Genomic DNA, 22,085 nt, shown 5'->3' on the forward strand with positions numbered 1-22,085 from the left:
TAGATGACATTGGGACTTACTCCATTGTTCTGTTTGTAATTTTCTTCATGTATTTTGGGTAGCGGAAGCCCTGACCAGGAACAGCGTGTCTCACAAAGTGGATGATTCCTCCGGGTCGATCGGAAGACGCTATGCCAGGACTGATGAGATCGGCGTGGCTTTCGGCATCACCATCGACTTCGACACAGTGAACAAGACCCCTCACACTGCCACGCTGCGGGACCGCGACTCCATGCGGCAGATCAGGGCAGAGGTACCTGCCTTGTCTCTGGGCGCTGCTCTCCCTGACTTGAGTTGGATTTTGCTGTTTCTATGCCTCTTTCCATTTGCTTATTTATTTATTTTTAATTTTAATAATAGGTTTGTATCAGACAGAACCCAGACTCCCAAGTCCCTTTGGTTTAATTATGAAAGTATCCATTAGCACTTCTCTGTTATTCATAGCCATTTGTACAGCTCTGAGCTCATTCCCTGGCAGTTTGGTTTTATAGTTGTTTGTTTATAGGGCAAGAGAAACATGATCCCAAGAGCTTGTTGCCATAGTTTTATTGGCAGGCTTTTGGGGGCCGAGACGTTTTTATCTTCCTATTTCTATAGAAACGTATGCGTGAGTATGGACAAGTGTTTCTGTGTAATCCATTCAAAAGTGACTCAGCTACCAGCGACTTGACGCGGTGGGAAGGAGTCGTGGAATGGGAGCAGCACAGGGAGAGAAGGGTGGTAAGGGGACACAGAGGCCAGCGGGGGGAGCACCGCTCGGCCCTGCGTTCATCCACTCTGAGCATTTCTATTTAGAGTGCCTGTTCTGTGCTCAGCCCCATGTGGAGGTAGTGACCGGGAGAACAGTGGAGGCTGCTTTTTCCCAGAGGGCGAAATAATCTGGAAGCCGTGGACTCTGGCTTGTCTTTTCTTAAACCCTGCCTGGCTGCCCTGGACCTGTGTTCACAATGTGACCCCCAGCAGTGGCCGTGGCAGCACCGCTTAGGAGCTGGTTAGACAGCCTGTCTGCCCCAGCCCTGCTGGCGCGGGCAGAGCGAGGGCTTGGGGAGCCACTGCCATTTTGCCAGTCTCCCCTGGCCCGCTTCCTGTGTTACTTTCAACTTAGGTTGACGTGGAGGTTTAGGATAATGGGAAGGCTTTGCGGCAGAACTGAGTTACCCAGGGGGGCCAGGGAGCACAGTGGGCTGGAACGGTGGCCCAGGCCTGCGCTGGGGGCAGGGAATGAGTGGAGCTAAGTGGAGACTCAGGAAGTACTCTGCAGAGCTCAGCTGGTAAAGGGCCCTGTTCAGTTTCCTGGGTTCAGTGAGTCGTCTCCTGGAAGTCTTAGCAAGTTGACTGATCTTGGGTTTCTCTTTGCTTTCGCCCCAGGTCTCTGAACTGCCCACCGTAGTGCGCGATCTGGCCAGTGGCAGCATCACGTGGGCCGATGTGGAGGCCAGGTATCCCCTCTTTGAAGGGCAAGAGACTGGTAAAAAAGAGACGATCGAGGAATGAGGACAATTTTAGCAACTTTTTACTGCTTGTGCTAATAAATAAAAATAACTCTTATCATGTCCACTTTACCAAAAAACAACATCCTTCGCGGTTGCCCAAGACTGTGTCTCATCCCCAGTGGCTGCCGGATTTTACCCCCACAATTAAAGTCCAAGGAATTCCATTTGCCTGTGTGGTTCTTTTGCATTTCTCCCATTGTTTGACATCCACATGGCTTAAGGGCCAACACAATTAGCACATGTTTAAGTTAACAGCTTTGTAGGAGCATGACTTACGTTGTGTAGGAATCGCCACAGCTGCTTGGACGGCCTCCCCAGCACAAGAAAGCCTCACACAACCCTTTTCCCATCGCTCCCCACGCCAGCCCCAGGCAGCCACTGATCTCCTTTGTGTCTCTCTGGATTTGCATTTTCCCTTTCTCTTTTTGTGGTGAAGAGATGACAGCCCCTCCGTGGGTGGAGCCGCTTCTGGGAAAGGCTGAGGTGGGGATGGGGTAGCAGGCTGTGTGCTGGTGGGCGGGGGAGAGAGGGCAAGGGCTGCTAGCCCCAGGGTTCTAAACAGAAGTCTCGGCCGGCGCCGTGGCTCAATAGGCTAATCCTCCACCTTGCGGCGCCGGCACGCCGGGTTCTAGTCCCGGTCGGGGCGCCGGATTCTGTCCCGGTTGCCCCTCTTCCAGGCCAGCTCTCTGCTGTGGCCAGGGAGTGCAGTGGAGGATGGCCCAGGTGCTTGGGCCCTGCACCCCATGGGAGACCAGGAAAAGCACCTGGATCCTGGCTCCTGCCATCGGATCAGCGCGGTGCGCCGGCTGCAGCGGCGGCCATTGGAGGGTGAACCAACGGCAAAGGAAGACCTTTCTCTCTCTCTCTCTCTCACTGTCCACTCTGCCTATCAAAAATAATAATAAAAAAAAAATAAAAAAAAAAATAAACAGAAGTCTCTGCTCCACTGGAGGTTCCCAGAGGGAGCCCATGACAGAAGCACCCATCGAACAGCGCCCTTGTGCTTGGCTCCACGGGCTGCCCTGGAGCCCCACCTGTCTTACCTGGCTTGGCAATTCTCAGCCGTCACTGGGTCTTGATTCTAACCTAGTAATTTGGGGTCAGCTTTATGGTACTCCATGATATAATTCGGATAGGACGCTGAGAAGACCAACGCTGATTTGTAAGGAAGAGGTTCCAGGCTGTGTGAATGTGAGCAGCTGTTTGTTTGTAGTGAGGACCTTGTCTGGTGCCCCCGCTTCCTGTGAGCAGAGCTGGGCAGGGTGGTGGCTGCACAGCGTGCTCTCTTGTCTTGGCTGGGAAGAGCAGTGGAGCTGTGATTTCTTAGATACACAGTCGGCTCGCCCCAGGGTCTCTCTCCTTTGTGTCTCATCTCCCAGGATGCCGGCTGGAGCACAGTAGTAGATGCTCACAAGTCTGTGAGTGAGTCTCAGATTTCCAAAGCAGCGTCTGGGAAGAGAGCTTTACAGTGAGGTTTATTCCTCCCCTCACCGGTGCTCGGAGCAGCATTCATTATGAACTTGGAAGGAGCTGCGTTTCACATGAACCGAGCCCCTGTTTTCTCACTTGTAATTCCTTATGCTTAGGCTCTGACCTGGGCTCAGATCCCGCGCTCCCACCTGTCTGCTTCCCACCGACGTGTTGACTGCCTTTCACAGCAGGTGCCTCCCTCTCAGCAGCACAACCTGAGACATCATTATGAGCTCATTAACGGGGAAAGATGTATTCAGTCCATAGTGGGATTCACCTGCGTTGGCTCGTAAAGGGACTGGAGTCGGCGAATGCGTCCATCATGAGTTACAGACTGGATGTGAAAGCTGCCAGCCCGCCTCGCTCCAGTCCTTCCCCCAGGGACAAAGTACGCTTTCTCCTAAGAGAACACCTATCCATGATTGATGACCCGAGTGAGGCAGCCGGGCGGACCAGCAGCAGAGTTCTCCCGTCCTGTGGAGCAGGCAGAGGGTGGTTTTTCAAATGCAGAGGCTCTGCCTGTGGGTTTGCATGTTGTGGTCAGGCCCAGGCTCTGTTTGAAGACTGCTGTGGCCATAGGTATGGAACCGTGAGTGAGCTAGGAAGAACGAGATGGATAGTGTCGGCTCAGTGAGGTTACTCCTGCTCCTCCCTCCCCCCAAAATGAATGCTGGGAGAGGTCCAGGTACCAGCTGGTTCCCAAGTGTGCAGGAACACTTGGGCTGGGGTCTGAGGCCTTCAGTCCGGTGGAGTGTGGAGTTGTCTGGTGAGGGCTGTGTGCCTGGCTCTCTGCAGTTCAGCACGGTCGTGGTGCTGAACAGACCCTGATGGCAAAGTACTGTGTGCAGATAGATGTTCCAGAAAAGGAGTTCATCACCAGGTCGTAGGAATACAGGAGCGGTCTCCCCTCCTGAAATGGTACTAGAGATGTCACATGTCCCAGGGTCTTTGTGACAAGTTACTTTGTTCAGGTAATCACTTGCTGTAGATCTCCTTCTAGATCTTGCGGTACGGCTCCCTTGACCTGTAGGCTCTCAGGGCGGCAGTCAGTGGAGTCTGTTCCTCAGAGGACCGGATGTCCTAGAGAGAAATGCACATTGCTTTGGCTGCACCTCCGTGAAGCGCCCTGGAGGGAGAGGCGTGAGGAGCACCGTTCTGTCTCAGAGCCTTGTGCCAGCAGCATCTTTGCTGATTCTCTGTTAAGGCAAGTGTTTCTGGCATTGGGTCAACACCACGATGAAATCTAGTTGAAAATTCAGTAAGTGAATGGATGAATGATTTTGCTGTGTCTGGAAGTTCACCTCTTGTTGGCCTGTTCAATAATTCTTGGTTACTGGGTAGCCACTGAGCCGTAATCGAGTTAAGACCATGGGGATGGAGTTCATGACTCCTCCAGAAACTGGGACATGATTTGGGAGCTGCTCTCCCATCTCACCCAGATGGTCTGTCTTCCTCGCAAGTTAAAGGGCACGCCTTTTAAAACCTGTTGCTTCAGCACAAGGCGTGAGGGCAGTGACTCTCAAAATGCACAGGTGTGGGCCGCACCTCTGGTTTAATTAACTTCCCTGAGGCGTGGCCTGGGCATCAGCATTTCTTGTCACTGCTGCACCACTAGACTCATGAGCTGACTTGCCACATGGAATGCTGGATCCGTGGCTTTGCCCAGAGGGGATTCCTCTGAGGCCATGAGTTTGTAAGAACCTCGAGTGCAGTGAGGGAAGCAGGTGTGGGGGTGGGATGGGGGTGTGGCCGCCACATCTTGCTGGACGGTGATGGGGGCTGGGGTGGCCAGAGGGCAGGGGCTGCACCGAGCTCTACTGGAAATAAAGTAAGGGGTGCTCTGGGCCTTGGGTGTCTCATGGTCAGCTGGGGTGGCTGTCTGCTCCCCCTTGCCTCTGTCCAGGCCACAGCCTGCACCCCGTGGCGGCTGCAGGAGCTGGAGGCTGGGCAGGGAGACCTGCGGGGATTTTTTGCCAGCCAGCTCCTGCATGGTTAGGTCTGGAAACTCAGTCACTGACAACAAACGCAAAAGCAGTTATGCTAACTAAAACAATTTAGGCTAATTAAAATCTTTGGCTCATCAAAACTCACTGTTCCGCATCTGAGTGAGTTAATTGACAGTGAGATTAAGTGGAATGAAATTGTGGGAAAGGAAAAAAAAAAACCCTCTGTTAACATGGGAAAAACACCGAGTGCAGCCTGGCATCGTTTTAGGAGGGAGACTGCAGCAGGCATGTGTGCTGATACACGGAGAAGCCTTCAGTCCAGTGGAGGAGAGTGGTAGCCACTGAGCCGTAATCGAGTTAACTCCATGGGAATGGAGTTCATGACTCCTCCAGAAACTGGGACATGACTTGGGAGCTGCTCCCTTTCCTCACCGGCCACTCACAGCCCAGCAATTGCTGCGTATTGTGGATGTAGGTGTTTGAAAGGCAGGAAGATCTTCCATCTGCTGGTTCACTTCCCAAATACCAACAAGAGCTGAGGCTGGACCAGGCGGAAGCCAGGAGCCAGGCACGCCGTCCACGTCTCCCATGCACTTGGCCATCACCGGCTGCCTCCCAGCTTGCACGTTAGCAGGAAGCTGGAGTCGAGCAGAGCCAGGACACGTACCCAAGCCCTCCAATACGGGATGTAGCTGTCCCAAGCCATGTCCTGGCCACTGTGTCAAAACACAGGGGCTTTTAACCTTGAATCCCTGAGTCCTTCAAGGATTTCTGCAGAAATGTCATGCACTTTTTTACTACAAAATCTATTTTTTTAAAGATTTATTTATTTATTTGAAAGAGTTACACAGAGAAAGAAGGAGAGGCAGAGAGAGAGAGAGAGAGGGAGGTCTTCCATCCGATGGTTCACTCCCCAGCTGGCCGCAATGGCTGGAGCTGCGCCAATCCAAAGCCAGGAGCCAGGAGCTTCTTCCAGGTCTACCTGGGTGCAGGGGCCCAAGGACTTGAGCCATCCTCCACTGCTTTCCCAGCCCATAGCAGAGAGCTGGTTTGGAAGCGGAGCAGCCAGGACTCAAACTGGTGCCCATATGGGATGCTGGCACTGCAGGTGCTGGCCCCAAAATCTGTATCTTTCTAGGGCAAAGAATCTGTCACATTCCCAAGGGGCCCACTGCCCGAGTGCAGTCAGATGGGGCAGCGGGTCCTGCGGTGACGTGTGCGTCCCTAGGCGGCGCTCCCACCATCCCTGGCGCTAAACTCCACGGAGGCAGGTGGAGAGGCTGCCCGGAATCTGCTTTACGCCCAGGATCGAGATGCGTTTGGAGACCATGGGGCTAGCGGTGTTCATCTGATGAAGAGCCAGGGGTCCACCATCCACAGAGCCACTGGGGCAAGTGGGAGGTACCGGGGTGGGGCAGCAGGGGTGAGCAGGAAAGGACTGGACTCCGAGAAGCCGGAGACGGGAGCTGCGGTTGGAAGGCAGCAGTGATGGGTCTTAAGCTCTGCCTTCCTGGGCACAGGGCCCTCCGTGGGGACCTGTGAGGCTGGATTGCTTATTCTGCATGGGCTTCAGGGAGCCAGGGGGTGTTCTGGGTGCCCCGCAGAGCTAATTAAGAAGCACAATTAATTACTTGGTTGTGTTTGCAGCAGAGGCTGGGGGACAGTTCTCTTCTGGAGCAGGAGTCCACAGCCCTACCTGCCCCTGCTCACACACACACTGCGGCAGGACGCCAGACTTCACCTTCCATGTCCCTGCCGTGTGGGCTCTTTCTCCAAAGCGCGGGAGCCGCTGTTCAGAAAGTTCTGTGCACGTGGTTTTCGTCACTCATCCATTCGAGCAGCATCGGTGGCAGACGCAGGCAGAGTCGGGCGATGGTCCAGACCAGGACAAGTGTGAGAGTGAACAGGTGCTATTCATCACTCCGGTGGCAGGTGCAATCCTGCCTCTGGCTGGAGCAGGCCCTGCCTCTGCCTACTGGAAGGCAGTAGCGGAGGCCAGGCTGTGTCCCCTGCCGGGGGACATCAACGTCCTCCTGGGCCTGGGCTCCCTGGCATGAGATTAATGTGGAGCCTGCAGGCTGTGGTGGAGACTGTCCGTACGTGGAGGTGAGGGGCTGGCCTCGGAGCTCTGGGGCCGGGAGGTGGGGGAGAGTGGGATGGGTACCCACCGTGCAGATGAAGAGCTCTCTGGGATTTCTTTGCCTCTGCCCTGTCTTGCTCGCCCCAGGCTGTGGCCTGTGAGTGTTCCAGGTCTGGGTGAACAGGCAGGAGAGGCAGCTTAGTCAGCAGAGGTGCTGTGGGCAGAGGGAGCAGCGCGCTGATGGCAGCAGGAAGGCATCCTGGGCGAGGGCTGTGGAGTGGGCAGAGTTTGGGAGGGGAAGCTGTGATGGAGAGGCCACGACAGCTGCGTGGGGGACGCCTCAGGGCCCTAAGCAGAAGCCCCAACAGGAAGTCTGGAGCAAACTCAATTACCACCGGCGGTGATGTCAGCTCCCCTCTGCCCGTTCCTCCCACTGACGAGCGCGTCTCCAGTGGCCCAGCCCCTCCCGAGAATCAGGGGCACCTGCGGGCAGAGCCCGGAAACCGCAGTGGGCATGTTGATGAGTACATTTGCATGATGCAGACACGCTGTCTTCCCCTAGGGCTTCCAGAAGCAGGTCACTGGCCGTCCAGTTCTGCGGCTTGCACACGTGTGGTGGGAACAGGACGTGGGTGCTGGCTGGCTGCTGCTCCCACACCAACAGCTGTCACGTTCACCTGGGGGCTCCCTGGAAGATGGCGGCTCCCTGGGCTGCACCTCCCCCTCAAACCCGGACGCCCACCACCTGCTACATGCCTCCCGTGGCAGGTCCAGGGCTGTGCCTGGAGCAGAGGGCCCCGGCTGGAGGAGCCTCAAGTGTTTCAAAACTGCTGTCTCAACCACACAGCTCTTTACCACAAAACACTCCCAATTCTGGTTGAGCTGTCACAGACCCCAGGGCCTGTGACAGGCACAGGATGGCCTGTCCTCCTGAATGTGCCTCTTCCACTCCCTGCACCTGTCCCTCCCGGGACAGCCCCTCCCCCTCCAGCCTCCCCACCTGCTGCCCACCTGCCCATGGGCTCTGAGATGCTCAGGGCAGCAAGAGCAACACCTGCTGAGCTCCCTGGGGGGACCCAGCCTGGCTGATGAGAAGTAGCAAAGAACAAGGGAGAGCGGCTGAGGTTCTTGTCTTAGTCTGTGTTTCTAGAACAAAATACCTGAGGCTGGTCATGGGTAGAGAAAAGAGGTTTCAGGAGCCAGTGTGTGGCACAGCGGGTTAAGCCGCTGCCTGAGATGCTGGCACTTCATATCACAGCCCCAGTTCAAGTCTTGGCTGTTCCACTTAGAATCCAGCTTCCTGCAAATGCTCCTGGGAAAGTAGTGGAAGATGGCTCATGTACTTGGGCCCCTGCCACCCACGTGGGAGACCCAGATGGAGTTCTGGGCTCCTGGCTTTGACCTGGCCTGGCTCTGGCCATTACAGTCATCTGGGGACTGAACCAGCAGATGAAAGATCTCTCTTTCTCTCTCCCCATCTCTCTGTAACTCTGCCTTTCAAATAAACACATCCTTTTAAAAATTTTTTGGTTTAGTTCAAGGTTCTGCAAGCCCAAGGGCGTAGCACTAGCACTGGTGTTGGCAAAGGCCAGTGGTGGCAGGAGCCATGAGAGGATGAAATGTCACATGTCACATGTCAACAGAGTAAGCAAGGGTCGAGCTGAGACGGCCACACTCACCACGTGACAACTCGGGTGGGTGGTGCCCGGTCCAGGCTGGGAGCCCTCGCCCTGAGATTGCGGGTCAGTCCCTCTGAGTAGGATTTAGCCCCCAGCCTCATGCAGGCCTTTGGACCCCAACGTCATGTCAGTGGTTAATGGGTGGATGGCAGTGGCTGATGGCTTCAGGGTGGAGGCTTGATCATCCGGGAGGGAGGCCTTGGGGTCACAGGGGGCTTGGGCTGGGTAAGCCCCCTGGGTCTCTCTGCTTCCTGGCTGCCTCTGTGATCATCCCTTGAGCCAAGGGGGCTGCCCCATCTTGGACCGGAAGCTGAAATAAACCTTCCTCCTTCCCACGAAGCTCATCCCAGGGGACTTAGTTAAGTGAGGAGACGCTGACTAACCCACCTGCTGATGCCCCGGAACCTGACGACCTCCCCACCGAGCCCCTCCTCTTAAAGGTACCACCACACCGGCAAGCCAGCCTCCAGCTGGGAGCCCCTGGGAGCCCCGTCTGTGCTAAGGATGAGAGCTGGCTGCTGAGCTGCCCTGCCTCTCCGCCCGCCCCGCCATGCAGGAGTGGATGCGGGGAGAGCCACCCAGGCAGGACGCAAGCGCACGTCCTCAGGCCTGCTTTTCCTGTGTGCTGTTTGCAGAGCTGTTCCTTGTCAACTAGATTTTGAGTGTCTATCTGAGACAGAAACTTGTTTTACTTCTGTTTCACACCCGGCCCACAGAGGTGTTGCACACATGGGGAGTGAATGACAGGCAAATGCGTGAGGCTCCTCTCTCTGCGTCCCCTCCGGCGTTCTTGGGAGGCTGGGGTCACACACGTGGGTCACCCTGGCCTCCCGCTGCCGTCCCAGGAGTGTCTCCCTGTCTGTGGGTGTCCCTGTGTGTGTCCTAGCTCCACCGTAGACCCCTTTTTCCTACTGCTGCTGCCAGCCAGCCCCTGGGCACCAGGGTTCTGGAGGGTCCAGGCCCTCACACAGAAAACACCTTGGCCAGGGGCCCCTGGGGGGGACACCCATCCCCCTCGTTCACCTCCTGCCCTGCAGATGCTCCATCCCCTGCCCCTCCTGCTGCCACCTTTGTCGTCTCTGGGCTCACACCGCATGGCAGCCACTCTCTGGCCCCACTTGGACTTGGAGCCAGGCCGCGGTCAGGGCACTGTCTGCTCTCTCCCTGGGAGCAGGACCAGGAGCCTGGCGTGAGGAATAATTGTGGGCTGAGGCCCTGCCCAGCATTAGGAAGCAGGAGCCGAAGGGTTAAACAGGACAGCCTGAGGGCCTGCAGAGCCTGGGTGCTCCAGGCCACTAATGAGACCACTTTCCAGGAAGGAGACTTGTGCGAGCAGTAACAGGCACTAATGAGGGCTGGCGGGGCTGCCCGGAGCAGGTGCCGAACGAGTGGAAGGAGTGGAGATTTGGAGAGCTGGCCTAATGGCTCCCGCCCCATTTCAAGGGCAGAGCTCTGCAGGGCACGACCAAGGGCCCAGGTAATGAGGGGATGCGGGACTGGGCCGGGAGGAGCCTCTTCAGGCTGGGGCGAGAGCAGGTCAGGGTGGCACTGAGCCATGGGGGCAACCTGCAGGCCTCTTCACCTGGGCCGGCCCCAGACCCTGCAGGGAGCACAGGGCAGGCGGGATCCTGAGCTGAGGGAGGCCCCTCGGGAGCAGTGCCGCAGGGCTGGGACCTGGCATGGAGCCTGTGCTCTATTGAGCCCGGCTGCGTCTCTTCCTGCGCACAGAGCCCTCCTCCTGGGGCCAGGCCACTGGCAGCTCCTGGGCTCTACTGAAGCACCAGAGATGCGGACGGAGGTGGCTGTGGCTCCACTGCTGGCTGCACAGGGACACTCTGCAAGATGTGTGCGGCTTCCCTCCCTTCAGGGCACCCGGACAAGAGGAGCTGAGCTGGCATCCGCCCGGCAGTCTGCTGCCAGGGCTGGTGGAGAGACCCTGAACGAGCTACTGCAGGGCTCATCACTTTCAAGGCACTTTTCCCTGCCAAACTGTGGGGCCTTCAGTGTGTGACTGGCCCGCCGCGGGTTGGGGCGCAGCTGTCAGCAGTGCAGAGAACCAGGCGACACAGCCAGCTAATCACTTGTTCAGAGGCTTTGCAGCACACCGCTTTCCAAAACACACAAAAAATTCGCGCTGATCCGATGGCAGGAGCCAGGTGCTTCTCCTGGTCTCCCATGGGTTGCAGGGCCCAAGCACTTGGGCCATCCTCCACTGCACTCCCTGACCACAGCAGAGAGCTGGCCTGGAAGAGGGGCAACCGGGACAGAATCCGGCACCCCGGCCGGGACTAGAACCCGGTGTGCCGGCGCCGCTAGGTGGAGGATTAGCCTAGTGAGCCGCGGCGCCGGCCAGTAATTGTTTCCATAGCTGGATTGCATCTCCACCCATTCATTACGATGTATTTTCAGGGAGGGACCTTCAGCGGGGGGTTAAGGTGCTCACTCCCCACTCAGCTCACTGCTGATGCGGACCCTGATGGCCCAAGCAGCCACGTCCCTGCCACCCACGTGGGAGACCTGGGTGCAGCTCCAGGCTCCCAGTTTTGGTCGAGACCTGCCCAGGCCTTTGTGGGCATTTGGGGCGTCAACAGCTAGATGGGAACTCTCTGTCTGGCTCTCAAGTAAATTTCGATACATTTTCCTTTTTAAGCTCAACAATTACTTGTGAAATCGTTTCTTTCCCAATCAGTTGCTTACTGCATTTTACATCAAACGATAGTTGTGGAGGCCAGCGTTGTGGCATAGCTGGTAAAGCAATGTCCCATAGCAGAACACTTGTTCGTGTCCTGGCTGCTCTGCCTCCCATCCAGCTTCCTGCTAAGGTGCCTGGGAAAGCAGAGGAAGATGGGCCAAGTGTTTAGGTCCCTGCACCACGTGGGCTGTTGCAGCCAGTTAGGGAATGAACCAGCAGAAGGAAGATCCTCTCTAACTCTTTCAAATAAATGAATCTTTAATAAAAATTAAAAGTCATATCTTTAAAAAAAAAAAAAAACCCTTAGAGCCTTCTGTCCCAGGAAACCAAATATTTTAATTTCAACTCATAAATTTATTTTGTGGCAGAGAAGTGAGCGATAAAATACTTTCAACCAAAGAAACATTTCCCTAGTGTAAATTCTGGGAAATGGAAGTGAGAGAGAGAGGGAGCGTTGTCCAGATTCCAGCTGCTAAAGCCGAGCTGGTTCCATGTGTCTGAAACAGATGAGGCTGAATGTGGTACATCGCTGAGGAGCTTAGATTCCAACCGATGTCTTTTGAAATGTGGCGGTTTCATTTTGAAATGTAAATATTGACCAAAGCCCTCCACGTGTTTTAAAACATGTAAAAAATATAAGATGTCAACTTAAAACTGGGAAGATGGGACACAGAATTTTCCTTAGTTTATTTCAGCGGAAGGTGCCTAGGGCGGAAGCCCTTTGGGAGCCAACGGCCCGAGGGCTTCTCTCTCCCGGAGCCCGGCCTGCGAAGCCACGCCCAGGAACCTCCCCATTGGTTGTTGCTGCAGAGTCCCTGCTCCTGGTTGAATGGGCCTTGCCCGGGGAGGGGGTGGGGTAGAGGAGGCTCCTCCTGGTGACAGCCCTGGGAGGACCTAGTTCCTGCCTCCACCACCTGCAGAGGACGCCCAACCACCACCCAGCTGCTGGCACGGAGTGGCAACTGACTGTGGCCCTGGGCGGGCCCTTCCCCGGCCCAGGCCTCATTTTCCTCACCTGTTAATGGGGCTACGTGAGGATCCAGAGCGAGAGGCAAACGCCCGAGGAAGCGTGCCCAGCTCTTGTCAACGTGACGTCCCTCTGTTCCCAGCGGCTCTGGTCCCCGGGAGCCCCCTTCTGCTGCGACGCCAGCTCCTTCCCTCCGGTCCCCACCAGGGCCCTTGCAGCAAGGAGAGCCCAGAAAGAACAGGGAGAGGACGGGGAGCAGCCTCCAGCGGGGAGGAGTGCGGGGCCGGTGGGCGGCCGGGGGTCACACAGCGGCCGTGTGCTTGATGCTGTGGAAGCTGATCCGCGTGGGTGACGTGGGGATGGACATGCCCCGGGCCACAGGCACTCGCAGGGAGTGGTGATCCTGCCAGCGATGCCATCTTTTCCTCAGAGCCGAGCGCACCTGCGGGGCGGGAGAGGCTCAGCGGCCTGCGGGGGCGGAGCCTGGGCCTCGGGACAGGGGGACGGGTCTCCCCAGCTCCCTGTCCCTCGCTGGGCTGCTCAGGGCGGCCCCCACCCACGGCCACCCTCATACTGCGGGACCTCCCCCGACCAAGACCTTTCCCCTGGCCCCCACCTCCGCTCTGCAGCTACGCTGGAGCCCCCTGTTCTCCCCGCTCCTGGAGGAGTCTGGCGCCCACTCTCTGTTTGTGACCGACTCTGCTGCTGGACTTCAGCGTGGCAGGCCCAGAGCGCCCAGCTCCCAGGCCCTCGCCAGCGCACACACCTGGCTCAGGTCCTGCCCGCCCCTGCCCTTCCCTCCCGCCTGACAGGGAAAGCTGACAGTTCCAGTGGCTTCTGGTCCAGATCCCACCCGGTGCCTCTTGCTCTCATTTGCACTGTCACTGGAGTGTTTTACTGTAAAACGTGTTGCTCCATCACCCTCAGCACCTGGCTGGGACAGCATAAATGCCCGGATGCAGGCCACCTGTCTGCCTTTGTGGCCCTGTGTCTCTCTACCCTGCAGCCAGCCACACACTGGTCTTTGTTGGACTTGGCATCTGGGGTGGGGGGTGCTTTAACGGAAGGGCCCACCCCCGGCCCTGTGCAGGTGTGGCCGCAGGAGGGCGCTGCGTCCCTCTGGAGTATTTGGGAGCTCCTGGCCCTGGAGCTGCGTCTGCTCTTGCTTAGGCTCCCTTGGGTGCAGCCTCCCCCTCCCCCCACTGGCCCTGTGTGTGTCTCTCTCCCCAGCCAACTGCAGGGGGGACACTGCACCCCGTCCTGAGCCAAGCTTTACCGCCTGGGGGTGTGGCCTATTCATCAGTGTGGGAGGAGTGGGCCCTGAATTCATGAAGCCCTGTATGGTCCATGCCTCTCCTCTTTCTGGAAGCTTCCTCCTCTCACTGCCTCTGCCTTTCTCTCCCCTGAAGTCCTGCAGCCAGGGAACCCTGCCCACCCTGCTCCCTGCACCCCGGCTCCTGGCTCCCTGGGACTTGTGGCCTCCTCGGCTGGCCCTAGCCCCTGCTCCCCTAAGGCTGGGGCTGTTTCTCAGACCTCCCTCTCCCTCCTCCAGGGCAGAACTGGACAGAGCCAGGGACCTGGCTCTTCTGAAAGGCTGGGCAGCTGGCACTGCCCTTGAGTGGAGGGTGAGGCCCAGAGCCCAGGCCACCCCGAGGGCCACCCTCGTACCTCTCCGTTGAAGAAACAGTAGAAGACGGACACAAAGAAACCCTGCAAAGCAAGGAGGTGCTGTCAGTGCCGGGGCAGAGCTGGGTGGGGCCTTAGGACACAGGCAGAAGGGGGTCCAGCCTGGGGTGGGCCTCAGCAGAGCAGGTGTGGGGACACCTGAGCTCTGGGTGGGGCTGACAGGGCCTGGGATCAGAGCAGGGCACTCCAGCAGCAGGTGGGGCTGGGGACCGGGAGTGCACCTGCTTTATCTCCACCTGTGTGTTCACACTGAACCCCACGTGTGCCGGTCCTGGTTCCCAGGGCTCCCCAGGGGCCACAGCCGGCCGAGCGCCTCACCTGGAAGGACTGCAGGAAGGAGTTGAAGTAGATGAACACAATCTGTGCCAGGTCGTCCTCCCCGGGGTTGATGAAGAAGAGCATGTAGGTGATGCCCAGCAGGGGCAGGAGGACCAGGGTGGCCTTCACCGCCTTCCTGGGGACGGCAGGGTGGGGACACGGGCCTGAGGCCACACGGCAGGCAGGCAGGCAGGCTGGGAAGGCTTCTTTGGGGGCTCAAGCAAGCTCCTGGTGGGGACTTAGTGGGCGTGGCCTGCAGGCAGCAGGCAGTCACCAGGGCTGCTCATTCCACCCGGGCACCGCGTGCTCACGCACCTGTACTGCATCGTCTCCGAGGTGGTGGACGCTCGCAGCTTTGTCATTAGGATCCTGACGATGTTGAACAGAAATACAAAGTTTATCTGGAAGGAAGAAGGCAGAGAAGGAGCCAGGAAGGAAGGGCCTTGGCCTGGGAATGAGCAAGGAGGCAGCCCCCTCCCCCAGAGCCCCGCAAACCTACACCCAGGCACACCTGCTGGGACCCGCTGCCTCGCCTCCCCCCTCGGCCCCATTAGATCCAGCATCTGCCACTTCTCCACCTCCAGACTCGGGGGGAGCAGCAGTGAAGCCGAGAGCGAAGGCTTCTCTCCCCCGGACGCGTTTCCCAGAAGACCCCTAGCCCGACCCCACACTCTGAGGCTCTGCCCCAGCCCTGGCCCCTCTGCTCAGCAGGCTCCCGGTGAGCTGCCTGGCTCTGGGTTAGCCCCAGGGCCTGCCACCTGCATGGAGTGATTAATGAGCATGAGACCAAGGAAGGTCTCTCCCCACCGGCTCCTGAGCCTCCGCAGACACCTCGAGGCTAGGAAGATGGACAGGCCACTGGGCGGATCCGGGCTCCCGGAGGGGCCTCATCTATCTTCGTTCTGTGCTTCCTTCCTCATCAGAGTCTGGCTCTGAGCCTGCCGCATGCAAGGGCAGCCGTGTCACCCCCCTGCTGCACGGGTCTCTGTGGGCCTATGGCGTCTGTAGACCCATGCTTCGTGCATGCGTCCAGGGCCGGGGGCCCGGAGCCCGCCTGCGCTCTCTGCACTCCGTGCATGCTGGAAGGAGTGGCAGTGTGTGCAGGCCAGGCTCTGGGACCGTCTCCTCTGAAAATGCTCACGAGCCAGAGAGAGCCACCTGCGGGCTCCTGCATGCACACACATGTGCACACACACACACGCACACACACACACACCCTCTGAGTCTCTGTCTAGAAAATCCACTGCTCCCTAAGCCCAGGCTGGGCCCCACTAACACCCTAAGTTCTGGATCCCAGGCTGGGAGTGGGAGACACTGGCAGACATCATGGGACTGCCATTCCTGTAACCTTTGGGAACTCCTAGGCTTGAGGGTGGCTGTGGGGCAGGAGGGCTTGGGGTCCCCTTCAGCCGTGGCCTGGCAAGCCCAGCAGAGCCTGCAGGGGGGTGCCCATGGCCTGCCACTCCTACTTTCTCTGAAGACGCACCCAACATCTAGCTCCTGGGCTTCTGGCATCTTCCCTTGGATCACGGGTCATAAGCCACCTTAGCGCACTGATCAATCCTAATTTTCTTACATAAGTAATGCAAAGTACTTGACCTTTCCCGATTCTTCCCGACTTCTCTGAGTCTCTACTGTTGGAATCAAAATGCATCCTCATTTCTGCCACATTTCTTTGTATTAGAGATTATTCACCCAGCACCCATCAATACACTAACTAGTTTATTTAATTATCCACTCAGTGCTCCATCCCTCCACCCACCAAGTCATTTTATCCATCTTCCACCCGTCCGTCCGTCTGTCCGTCCGCGCATCCCTGCAGCAAGCAGCTCCTGGGCACCCCGTGGCTACAGGGCCTGCTCCTTATGCCGAGAGATGGGCCAGCACAGAGGCCTGTGTCAGGCACTGGGAGCCAGGCCTGAGCCCTCCTCAAACGAGCCCACCCCGCCCCCCTCGGCTGCGTTCTTTGCTTTGGAGCGAGTTTCCCAGCCTCCCTCTTTACCACATCAGGGGCAGCGCTGCTGCAGACACTCCCTTTCTCTCCAGGGAGCTTCTGACCGCCCTGGGCTCCCCCTTCTTGGACTCCACCCTTCCCTGCCCACTGCACCCCAGATCCTCCCTGTACACTGCTGCTGGACCCTAACCTTGTCAAGCTTGGTTTCTGCTTCTCTTTAATCATTCAGTGAATCAACTTACCACGTGGCAGGCTCTGAGTTGACATGGTCCCTGCTTGGGGCCTAGCTGAGGGTGGGTGGCATGGGGGTGGGGTGGCAGGTTGCCTGTCTCCTAAGAGGTCGGGAAGGCCTGGGGAAAAGGCCAGAGAACTGGGCACTGAGAAGGAGGCACCGTCGGCTGGTGAGGGCGGCCTGCTGGGAGGAGACGGCCCCGGATGGCAGCCGGTGTGCCTGTGGCTGCGGGGGACATTGCGGGCCCTAGACCAGTGCAGCTGGGAGCCGGTATGGTAAAATCCACTCCCTTCTGCAGCAAGCCCCTCACAGGGCCCTCCGACCCGGCCTGGAATGTCCGCAGGGGTGGGCAGGGCACAGCCCAGGCCCCTGGAGGAGCTGCCCTGAGCAGTGGAGCCTGCCTCAGTGCCCTCTCTCCTGGCACTGGCAGCTCGGTCCCCCATGGCTGTGGACACCTTGTACTCCCTGATGTGGGTCGAGGCCTTGCGCCCTCCCTGGTTCTGTTCCTTAGGCAGCAGCCTTGTGAGGCAGATACCACCCTGAGCCCCATTTTATGGATGCACAAGTTGAGGTTCCAAAGGGTGCGTAAGTTCCCTGTGCCCTGGAGTTGGCAGGGCGTGGGGCTGTGCTTTGAACCCAGGCAGCTGGCTTCGGCAGCTTCTCCTAACCCCCACGTCACGCTCTGCTCCTGCAGCAGCCACGCGCAGGACCCTGGGTCACCAGCATGCACCCCCAGTCCACGAGGCCTCACAGCCACTCGTGAGGCAGGGACACCTCCCCGTGTTGCAGGTGGGACACTCAGGTGCCAAGAGGGCAAAGGGCATCCTCAGGATCAAACCCCACTTCCCAGGGCCCGCCTCCTGGGAATATACCTCCACGATATACCACACGGCACCTGCCTCTCTGCAGCAAGGCAAAGAAAAAGAAATGGACCCGGCCCACTGGTTCTCAGTCCCCCGTGTGTGAGCCACCCTGAGACCCCGCCACACCTGCTGGAGGGCCAGGGCACTTGCTACGTCACCATGCCATGTCTCAGGTCTCACTGTCCCTAAACCTTCACTGCGTGCACTGTGCAGAAACAGGGAGGGCAGCAAAGAGAGGAAGGGAAGAAGGAAGGGTGGAAGGGGAGGAAGGGGGGAGGGGGAGGGGGGAGGGAACGGGAGGGAAGGAGGAGGAGGGGAGGAAAGGAGAGAGGAGGGTAGGAGAGGGGAGGGGAGGGAAGGGAGGGAAGGGGAGGGACGGGAAGGGAGGAGGGAAGAAAAGGAAAGAGGAGAAGAGGGGAGGGGAGGGGAGAAGAGGGGAGGGGAGGGGAGAAGAGGGGAGGGGAAGGGTGGAGGAACAGCCAGGGGTCCTGGCCCACCTGCCCTCCTTGGCTTCCAAAGCAGCTTCTCCTGTCTTTAACCCAGCTTGGGAGACGAGGTCCCGCCCTTGGGAGGGTCTCCGTGCTAGGTACCAAGTAGATTTCCTGCAACCTCACTCAGGTCTTCTCACCCCTGCCCAGCCTCAGCTCCCTGCCCCACACATTCACACACCTGTCTGCGCCACAGGGGTCTGTGCGGCCCTGTGGTCTGTCCCCAGGGAGCCTAGACCATGGGAGATGGTGTCCCAGCAGCCGGGAGTGGGGGACAGTCTGCTGCTTAGCCCCGGATCCTCACGGGGCACCTCTGGTTTTCCCCTCCTATTGGCATTTTCCAGGCAAATCTCAAGGGGCTCAATCCTGAGCGTTACTGTGCCCCAGGCTCTGGCCGGGCCGCAGAGCAAGCCCAGACCACAGGCACTGAGGGTGTGAGGACCCAAGTTATGAGGACAGAGCCTGTGGTGGGCTCAGCATGGAACCTGGAACCACGGCTCGGGGGCCAACACTGGACCCAAAGGGAACAAGCAAAGGGTTCCGAGCTGAGGCGGGGGTGGCAAGAGTGAGGGCGGCGGGCAAGAGCAAGTCCAGCGGCACACTGGCCCCTGCCCGCATCACTTCCTCATCACCCGTCCACATCCGGCTGTCACGACTGGCTCACTCCCTTGCCTCGGCTGCCATCTGGGCCAGCCTTCTTTGGCGGGTCCCAGGCTCATCAGAGCCCCTGTACCAGCCAACAGCTGGCTGGGAGGGGATACGTCTCATGGGGGTTCCGCACACTGAGCATGATAATCTCTGCCCTCGTTAACTGCTGGCAGGGACTGGCTCCTGCCTTCCGTGAAAGCAGCCATGAGGTCGGTTTCAGGCAGTGGGTGGCAGCCTCCCTTGTCCTCTAGGGGCAGGCGAATCCGGAGAAGAGCAGGGACAGAAAGGAGATAAGCAGCTGTCAGCAAGGGAGGCAAAAGCACGCCCCGTGAGGCACCTGCTGTGGGCAAGTGGCCAGTGGCCATTCTCTCCGAGTTAAAGGAGCGTAGCCCTTTAAGGCAGCTGGTACACACAGGAGCCTGAAATTGCTGAGCCTGAAATAAGTCTTACGTAAATGCCAAGTTCTTATGGGGCTTTTTTGTATGTTTCTTTTTTTTAAATGTACAATATATAATGGGCTCTTTTTACTTTTTTTTTTTTTCCCAGAATGCAGCCTCTACTTAAACTCTGTCTTAATTAAAGCTCGTTGTGGATCAAAGACGTGGAGGCAATTATACCTTAGACGCGGATACATCTGGGAAAGGGCGGGCAGCTGGACAAGGAACAATTGCTCGTTACGCTTCCTTCTGGGATGGCTGCTCCAGGCTGGGGGCGGTGGGCTGGGCCCCAGAGGGGAGGGTAGCATGGTGGGGGAGGGGGAAGGCATGCAAAAGACTTGGTGCTGGGCCCTTCTGTTGCCTCAGGGACCTGCTCACCTGGCCAGCTCAACCTGGTGCTAGCAAGTGGACGTCAGACCCGGGACAGCTAGAAACCCCCGGGTCAGATCCTTTGTGGGCCCAGAAGAAGAGTTCAAGGTGCAGAGAGGCACAGGGGCTGCCCCAGGGCACAAAGCATGAGGGAGAGGCCAGGGTCCCAGAAGAGTGCAGGCTAGGAGCCAGCAGGCAGACTGGGTGTGGAGAGCAGCCCCGGCCATGTTTTGCCCAGAGTCAGCCTGGCTGGGTCCTCTGCTGTCCTCCCGGAGCCCAGCCCCATCTGTCCCCGCCCCCACTGAGGACCTACCAGGAGCACAAGGATGATGGGGCCCTGGTAGATGTAGTCCACCAGGTCTCCGGGCTCCTTGCCAAACCAGCACCTATGGAGAGGGGGGTGGTGCAGTGAGTGGTCAGTGGAGGAGGAGCCAGGCGACCACTGCAGGTGTGGGCTCAGGGTTCTCTGACCCCTCCTGAGCCCCAAGCTTCAGGGCTGCCCCTTCCTCAGTGGACAGCGCAGCCCCCTGCCCATCCTCGCCTGGCCCCTGGCTGTCTTTTGCTCTATCTGGTGGGTCTGGTCTCCCCAGCCAGGTTGACGGCAGACTCTGGGTCTCCTCTACGTCCCCCTCCGTCCCCTGTGTCATCTCAGACTGCTGGATGCCGAGCTGGGCACGCAGGAGGCACAGGAGTGAAGTGAGAGCCAGGCTCCCCCTTGCTGGCCCAGTGCCCAGCTCGCTCTGTACCACCTGTTCCCCCGTGGCTGCAAACCCATGGCTCTGCGTGCCAGGCGCTCAGCTGCACACAGCAGCAGATGTGGAGGTGGAACGGTCCCTCCCAAGCTGGGTCTTCAAACTGAGCCCCCAGCACTCCACAAAGGGAGCCTGCTGCCTGGCCCGCCTCCCTGGCTGGCACACGCTTGTTTATTCTCCTGGATGCTAGTCCAGGGAGAAGGACGAAGAGCTGGGCCAGGAGGACCCAGGCGAGCTCCGCCAGCAATTACTGGACCTTGGCAAAGGACCATGAACTTCAGGAAACTCAGAGGGCATCCAGGGCACACCGGCCTCCACTAGGAGCCTCCTGGCTGCCTCCCAGCACTGAGGTTTCCACCTCTGCTTGCACACCCCGTTTGAAGGAAGCTCACTACCTACCAAAGAGGCTCTCTTTTTCTTGGGCAGTTTTCACCTTTACAAGCTCTTTCTAAAGTAGGACTTCTGGGACTGTACCCCAAACCCCGCTGCTCACCCCAGCCCCGGAGACCCCTTGGAGACTGGCACTTGGAGAGTGATGATAACCTCTTCTCTCTGCTCCTGGCATCTGACTTCCTGGCTGCTCTCACTGGCCGGCCTGTGGCCACAGCTGCTGCCTCCTGGGCCATGGCTATCACAGTCTGGGGCAGGGACACCCTGGCGTAGACACTGTGCCCACGCGGAGACTGGGGTGTCAGCTAACACAAGCTCTCGTCGACTGTTCCATGCTCACTGATGCAGCCTGGGATGGTGCCTGTACCGCACGCCCCAGGCCTTCCAGCACTGCCCCACCCAGCTTTGAGGAACAGACTTACCCAAGGCTGTGGGCATCACTTGAAAGAACCATGAGTCCTTACTAAACTCAGGAAACAGTCACGTGAGACCTGCCACGCGAGTGCCCCGGGTGCCCAAATGCTTAAGGACAACCAGAAAGTGACTCTGTGCTGGCAAGGCCCCAAGGCTTGGCAGACCCCAGGGCTGACCTGTCCCTGCTCCCTCCCCACCACACCCCCATGGCCATGGCCGGCCCGCCCACTTACTGCTCATTCTCATAGTAGAGTTTGCCGACAGCCCAGGCGATGATGATGGGGCAGGGGATGCCTGGAAGAAGAACAGACATGCGCTGCCGTGGACAGACAGATGGACAGGGACCCTCCTGTAGACCACGAGAGGCTGGGATCCCATTTTGGCTCTTCCCAGTGGGGGTCACGCATACCCCCAGAGGCCCCCATGTCACGAGATCACCATCCCCACTCTCAGCCACGCTCTATGAGCAGGAGTGGCAGCCAGCCAGTCTCCCTTTGAAGGCAGAGACAAGGTTCTTTGGGCTGGTCATCACAGGCTGGGAGGGCGACTGCTTGGAGCATCCTTTTGGTGCTTTGTCCCTACCAGCTTGGAGGAAATGGCTGCACCCTCAGGACGGGCTGGGCTCTGGTCCTTGGACCAAGGTGAAGGGAGATGACCCTGTCGGCCATCCGCCCCCCACCCGCTAGGCCCCACTGCCCCCAAGACCCTCACACCATCCGATGAAGAGGAAGAGCCACTTGCGCAGGCGCTCTGTGGAGTAGGTCATGGCAATGGCCGTGTGCAGGTAGCAGCCCTCTACGAACATCCAGAAGAAGTTGGTGACCACGAAGTAGTTGAAGGTGGCGGTGATGCAGCGGCACCACACCTGCTCCCGGGACAGGGCCGTCAGTGGCTGCCTGGGGCCCAGGCAGGACTATTCCCACCCCCAGGCAGGACCACGGCTTCCAACCCGACTGCCACTCGCAGGGGAGGTGTTCTTCCCCGGGTCTCTATCACTCCTTTGGGTTCAGCTAAGAAACCCTTCTCCCCTGGACTGGGGTGCTTCCAGTTCTCCCCAACTCCTTCCAGTGTCTCTTTTTAATAGAGAGAGGGAGCCTGGCTCTGAGCTTCCTGCAGGCACAGGCTGGAACAGAACGCTCCGTGTTTTGATCTTCACTGGACTTTGCAGTCGCTTCTCCCTGGCTGGCTCTCACAGCCCTGGGCCCAT

At 58.5% G+C, this 22,085-nt stretch overlaps 2 protein-coding genes across 13 annotated transcripts in view; one reads left to right on the forward strand and one right to left on the reverse strand.

Annotated features, from left to right (window-relative positions):
- GARS1 (glycyl-tRNA synthetase 1) overlaps window positions 1-1,657 on the forward strand; it is a 39,453-nt gene extending 37,796 nt beyond the window's left edge. For both annotated transcript variants that reach the window (XM_051852876.2, XM_070059401.1), the window contains exons 16-17: window positions 63-253; window positions 1,369-1,657. In XM_051852876.2, the coding sequence (XP_051708836.2) occupies window positions 63-253; window positions 1,369-1,494 (317 nt within the window). In that variant the 3' untranslated portion in view covers window positions 1,495-1,657. The remainder of the gene's footprint in view (window positions 1-62; window positions 254-1,368) is intronic.
- A 4,059-nt stretch (window positions 1,658-5,716) lies between these two features.
- CRHR2 (corticotropin releasing hormone receptor 2) overlaps window positions 5,717-22,085 on the reverse strand; it is a 44,306-nt gene continuing 27,937 nt past the window's right edge. For 4 of the 11 annotated variants that reach the window (XM_008261603.4, XM_008261604.4, XM_002713736.5 and 1 more), the window contains 7 exons: window positions 21,590-21,743; window positions 21,112-21,172; window positions 19,636-19,708; window positions 14,647-14,732; window positions 14,332-14,467; window positions 13,996-14,037; window positions 11,677-12,769 (listed from right to left, as the gene is read on the reverse strand). In XM_008261603.4, coding sequence (XP_008259825.2) covers window positions 12,629-12,769; window positions 13,996-14,037; window positions 14,332-14,467; window positions 14,647-14,732; window positions 19,636-19,708; window positions 21,112-21,172; window positions 21,590-21,743 — 693 coding nt within the window. In that variant the 3' untranslated portion in view covers window positions 11,677-12,628. Of the gene's footprint in view, window positions 7,260-11,676; window positions 12,770-13,995; window positions 14,038-14,331; window positions 14,468-14,646; window positions 14,733-19,635; window positions 19,709-21,111; window positions 21,173-21,589; window positions 21,744-22,085 lie in introns of those variants that run through there. The other 7 variants (XM_008261601.4, XM_008261600.4, XM_008261602.4 and 4 more) reach the window with 5 other exon arrangements.

This window comes from Oryctolagus cuniculus, chromosome 16, assembly GCF_964237555.1.
Source record: "Oryctolagus cuniculus chromosome 16, mOryCun1.1, whole genome shotgun sequence".
In the NCBI taxonomy this organism is placed as follows: domain Eukaryota; kingdom Metazoa; phylum Chordata; class Mammalia; order Lagomorpha; family Leporidae; genus Oryctolagus; species Oryctolagus cuniculus.